Source organism: Lolium perenne, chromosome 6 (assembly GCF_019359855.2).
Source record: "Lolium perenne isolate Kyuss_39 chromosome 6, Kyuss_2.0, whole genome shotgun sequence".
NCBI classification, from domain to species: domain Eukaryota; kingdom Viridiplantae; phylum Streptophyta; class Magnoliopsida; order Poales; family Poaceae; genus Lolium; species Lolium perenne.
In genome coordinates, this window is record NC_067249.2 from 36,208,094 (window position 1) to 36,213,623 (window position 5,530).

The 5,530-nt window shown below is 38.7% G+C and overlaps 1 protein-coding gene across 1 annotated transcript; it reads right to left on the reverse strand.

Annotated features, from left to right (window-relative positions):
• Nucleotides 1-4,039: 4,039 nt before the first annotated feature.
• Nucleotides 4,040-5,137, reverse strand: LOC127318309 (uncharacterized). Its single transcript, XM_051348779.1, has 3 exons — nucleotides 4,913-5,137; nucleotides 4,580-4,685; nucleotides 4,040-4,053 (listed from the first exon to the last, which is right to left on the reverse strand). The coding sequence occupies exons 1-3, from the start codon at nucleotides 5,135-5,137 to the stop codon at nucleotides 4,040-4,042; spliced, it is 345 nt and encodes a 114-aa protein (XP_051204739.1).
• Between the last annotated feature and the right edge of the window lie 393 nt (nucleotides 5,138-5,530).

Sequence of the window (5,530 nt, forward strand, 5' to 3'; positions counted from 1 at the left end):
GGCAAATCTTACATTACCTATACCAATATGCTAGCAATGTTAGAGATACGGGGATATGGCCAAGGTTACAGCATGTACTATGTAAAACAAGAGGGTGCAGGCATAGAAGGGATGGCACTCATCAACAGCATGATTGACGTTGAAGAAATGCTTGAACTGTATAAGGATGCCGCATGTGTCTCCATTTCTGTAATCAAGGGTGAATCAGGTCTGACTGCAGATATAAACAGGAAACAATGTGAAGAACAAATTCCTATATCTGAAATAGGAGTGCCTGTTGTTTATTCAGTAGACATGCAAGGTGTGCTGACTACAAAATACCACTTAGTACATGCTATTCCTATATCTGTAATGTATGAGGATTGTCTGTCGATTGAAAAAACCCAGGTTCCAGTGATTGCAAAAGGTTCAGATGATGATATGTACTCTAGCACCACCGGGTCACAAAGTTTTCAGACTCACGCGAAGGATTGAGTCTGATTATGCAAATGTTGAGCATATTGATAACTTAGACAAAAAGAAGAGGAAACTTGATTCTCCATCTCAAGCCACGCCAACAAAGAGACCAAAACATACTGCAAGAGATCACCGCGAGCCTGTGGCACATTATAGACCAAAGAAGTTCAAACACCAATGCAAAGCAAAAAGACTGTACAACCTCCTAGTGACATCAAACAAATTTGCATCGTAAGTACTTTACCATGCACTGCATAATGTTCATATCTTCAACTTGTTAATTTTAACCTTTTGGATTTCCTTGCAGGACTGAGGTATTCAATGCACCAATTATGCACAGTGCTATTCCTGACTTCAATGTACCAAACGATGGGGCTGACATTGGAAGACAATTTAGTAGTGGTCAGTTACTGGATGGTACTACATTGGACTACATCATTGACGAGATGAGGAGTACCTCCGATTTGTACGCTACAGGAGAACGAGTGTTGTTAAGCCCAGGATTTATAATGGTATGCATTGTAGTCAACAATATATGTTGCAGTATAACAGTGATTATATTGTACACTAACTACTGATATAATATATGTTTGCAACGAATGATGCAGCATGTTCTCCAGGTGGGTATTTGGAATCAGACACAAGAACAAATAGAAGATGCCTCCCAAAAAAGGGATCAAACATTTAACTACACAAAAGATTTCGATCTGCAAACTGCACTGGACACTTTCCCTACATATGTTGACAAAGAAAAGAGCCTTCTTGACGCAAAACTTGTAAGCTCCCTACTTCTAAAGGTGCAATACAATTACAACATACAGAACTACATTTTTCATCTTGCTCCTATATGTCCAATCTCCAAACAGATATTGATGCCGTACTTCAAAAGTTATCACTATACTTTGTATGTGATGAACAAATACAAAAAAGAGTTCGAAATATTGGACTCTAGAAACTATGCTGACACAAAGGGATGTAGTCCACTGTATACAAGGAGCACATACCATACGGAATGCGATATCATAGTAAGTATAAAATAATTTTCCATGCTTACAAAATAATAATATATGTTGTTGCGGATCATTAGTTTGGAATCATTTATTTCCTGATTACTACAGATGGCAAGGATGGAACTTCTGCTGAAAACAGTATATGGTTTAGACGCATACAATGCAAGTAATCAACCAAAAAGATGAGTTTCCCTTGCAAACAAGCCAATATATATCAGATGCCCACACCAAGGAGTAAATCAGTGCGCATTTCTTGTCACGATGGGTGCGTACCTATACGATGGAAATGTTAAATTGGGTAAAAATGAAGGATATCAGCCAATTCTAAATGATCATGTAAGTGTTATTGAACTACACATTGTTAGTAAGATACATTAATTATAATATATGCAGTAACTACTATTGTCTTCATCCATTGCAGCCCTTTATAGACAACATTAAAGCTGAGTATCTGTATATCTTAATATTCACCGTGCACAACAAGGCCAAATTGCCAGAAGAAATCCTATCATTAAAACCTTCATGCTCATTTTATGAGTGGAGAAATCATAGTAAGAATGTTTATATGTTCAATACTGTTTTTTTTTCGTAAAACAATTAAATCTCTCATATATTTATTAATAACTTGTTATTCATTGTTGCCTACTATATTTTGAAGCATATCCCCTATGGTGAATGGTGGAGCACTACACATGAATCGTATGTGTCGGTTCATTTCCTCGAATACCTTTTGATGCTATTTTGGTTGCAAAAACTTGAATACATTGTGATGGTCTTAGATCTTAGTACTTGTGTTGGACCTTCATCGTGTAATGTATACCTATATCGTGTAGAACTTTCTATACACTATAATCCAGTTTTTTTTTATTCATTTTACAAGCAACTACTTGTATTGAACTTGCCCTTTTATCTGGTGTTCTTGATGAGTCGCGTACTAGTGAATATCTTTGCAGTATGTACTTTTATATCAAGTACTTATGTATCACAGAGCACCGAAAACTTCAGAAAACATGAATAAACACTATGTACTCCTGTTGATGACTAATATGTACTCGTGCATCGTTGACAACTGTACTCGACCCTTCTAGCACCTGTCCCTTCCCAAAGAAAACAAAACTTGCAGAAATCATATATAAACATTCATGTTCTCCTTTTGGTGCTAAACCTGTATTCATGCAAACTTCACGACTGTATTCGTCCCATGCACCTGTATTTTCCTAGAGAACACAAAACATACAGAAAAAATCACGTACTCCTATTAGTACAGAGGGTGTACTCGCGAAACAATCACCAATGTACTTGATACAGCTCACACCTATCACTTCAGAGTGAACAAAAAAAACATGATGAAAAACATAGAGAAACAGTCCTGTTATCCTTTTTGGTGTCAAAAGATGAATTCTTAAAACCCTCACAACTGTTCTCGAGACATTGTGACACCTGTATATTCAAAGAGAAAGCAAATCTTGCAGAAAACATGAAGAAAAACAGTCCCGTACTCAAGTTCCTGTAAAACCTGAACTCGTGCAACCTTCACAACTTCTCTCGGCAACTTGTGGCACCTGTATCTTCACAAAGAACCCAAATATTGCAGAAACCTTGCAGAAACACTCATGCACTCGACTTGGTGTCAAATCTGACCTCGTTCAGTCTTGACAACTGTACTCGAACCATTGTGGCGCCTGTACCTTCCCACGCATAACCAAAAACTTGCTCAAAACATGGAGCAACACACTTGTAATCAACTTGTTATCAAAGTTGAACTCGTGCAACCTTCACATCTGTACTCGACCCATTTTGGCACCTGTAACTTCGCAGAGAACCCAAAATTTGCAGAAAACATGGAGAAGCACTCTTGTACTCAACTTGGTGCCATTGCTGAACTCGTGCAACCTTTAGAACTGTACTCGACCCATTGTGGCACCTGTACATTCCCAAATAACCAAAAACTTGCAGAAATCATGGGGAAACACTCCTGCACTCCACTTCCTGTCAAAGCTGAACTCGTGCAACCTTCAGCGCTCTTCTAGACAAATTGTGGCACCTGTATCTTTCCAGGGAAACCAAAACATGCATAAAACGTGAAGAAACATTATGTATTTCACTCTACGTGAAACTGAACTCGTGCAACCTCCACAACTGTACTCAAGCCGCTTTGGCTCCTAATCCTTCACAGAAAACCTAAACATTTCTGAAAACCTAGAAAAACACTCATGTATTCCATTCGGTGTCAAAGATGAACTCGTGCAACCTTCACACCCATACTCGAAGATTACTGGCACCTGTACCTTCCCAAATAACGCAAATCCTGCAGAACACATGGAGAAACACTCCTGTAATCCTCTTGGTGCCGTAGCTGTACTCACGCACCCTTCACCACTGTAATCTTTAAAAAAAAAGTCTCGCTGTACCAGTGCGCCAAGTGAACAAAAATAATGCTAAAAAAACAAACAGATGCATTCATGTACTCCTATTGCTGCCAAATCTGTACTCGTACTCTCTTCACAACTATACTCGATGCAGCTTGCACCTGTACCGTCCCAGTGAAAGACAATACTTTCAGACCGTAATAATCACAGCACGAGCACTGTATCCCAGAATAAAAGCAAAGTAAAACTATAAATGTACTGATCTTAGTTCCTACCCGTAGAAACGAAAATTTGCGAAAAAAAGAAGAGAAATCCCTATTCGTGTTTCCACCGTAATCATATCCATACCACTGCTGTATCGTCTACTAAAATTTTGTGATCACATATACTCACAGAAATAGAAGCTACAATTTGAACAAAAACAAATAAAAACATCTGTACTTCGACCATTAAATTTTGTACGCCGAAATCAAAAATTAAATGTGAACAAATAAAAGCCGGTGTACTTAAGTCATACATTACAGTCAATCATATGAATGATAACAGTATCAGTCAATCATATGAATGATAACAGTATCAGTCATACATTGTACATATATCCAGTAATATCGTATCCCTTGATTGCCCATTTTTTTCTAGGAATTTCAAAGCTTAGCCGTGCATCCAAGGCTGCATATTTGACCTGATCAAAGCTTAATTCGGGTCTTGCCCATCCTTCCTCTCTTATTTTCTTGCAAGAATCACCTTTCTTTTCCAAATTTGTCCCCAACACAGCATTTGACAGGTCATAGAGTGATGGTATTCTTTTATTCTTAACACCAGGATCTAATTTATGAATATTGATCATCTTCTGCAAGTCGAACGCACACTTGATGTTTAATCCGTAAGGCATCAGCATCCTGCGATCCATATCAATTGCTGCACCAAAGAATCAGATCTTCTCCAAGCTCAAGAATTTCTTTAACAAACATGGAACCTTTGTTGCCTGAAATATCTACGAAAATTCAAACTAAAGGTCAACGACGTATATAATTCGGAACAGTTGGTAAAAAACTTGTATGGTGTCATTTGTGATACCTGAAAAAGAATGATGTCATTGGCAACACATAGCTGTAAAACTGCTGCATGTTGCCGTTTATCCTCTGGAAGAAGTTTCTGCTTGATTCCTTTCACTTTGTCAGTGAACTCGCAATCAAGACCAACGATCTTTGCGCTGGCGTCGCAAAGGAAATCTTCGGATACGCGGTAGATCCACTTCTCCATTGTTGCAGCCCTTGTAGTTACGGTGACCTTGAATTCCATTGAGAGATGCTCGAACGAATATACTGTGTCACTTGTGTCGGGCACCATAAGGATGGGAGAAGAAAATGGTTGAATTGATGGTTTTGATACCTGTCCACTTGGTTTGGGGTTCTATTTATACAAGATCAAGGCGGTGACGATGAGTGAGAACACATCACTGCCGAATTGTATACCCTCGTTGGAATGTGAACAGACTGATAACTTAATAGCGGATTAATCAGTAATAACTGTGGGTTAGACGTGCAGACGCAAAAGGGGCTTTGGAGCAATGAATTGCGAACAAGGAGGGGGTTATCATCAATTATGCCTACCCTACTATTGAGTTATCACCGTTGACCGATACAGTGGTGCCTTTTTATTTTTCTGCGCTCGTTGTGTTCGTACCACTGCAGT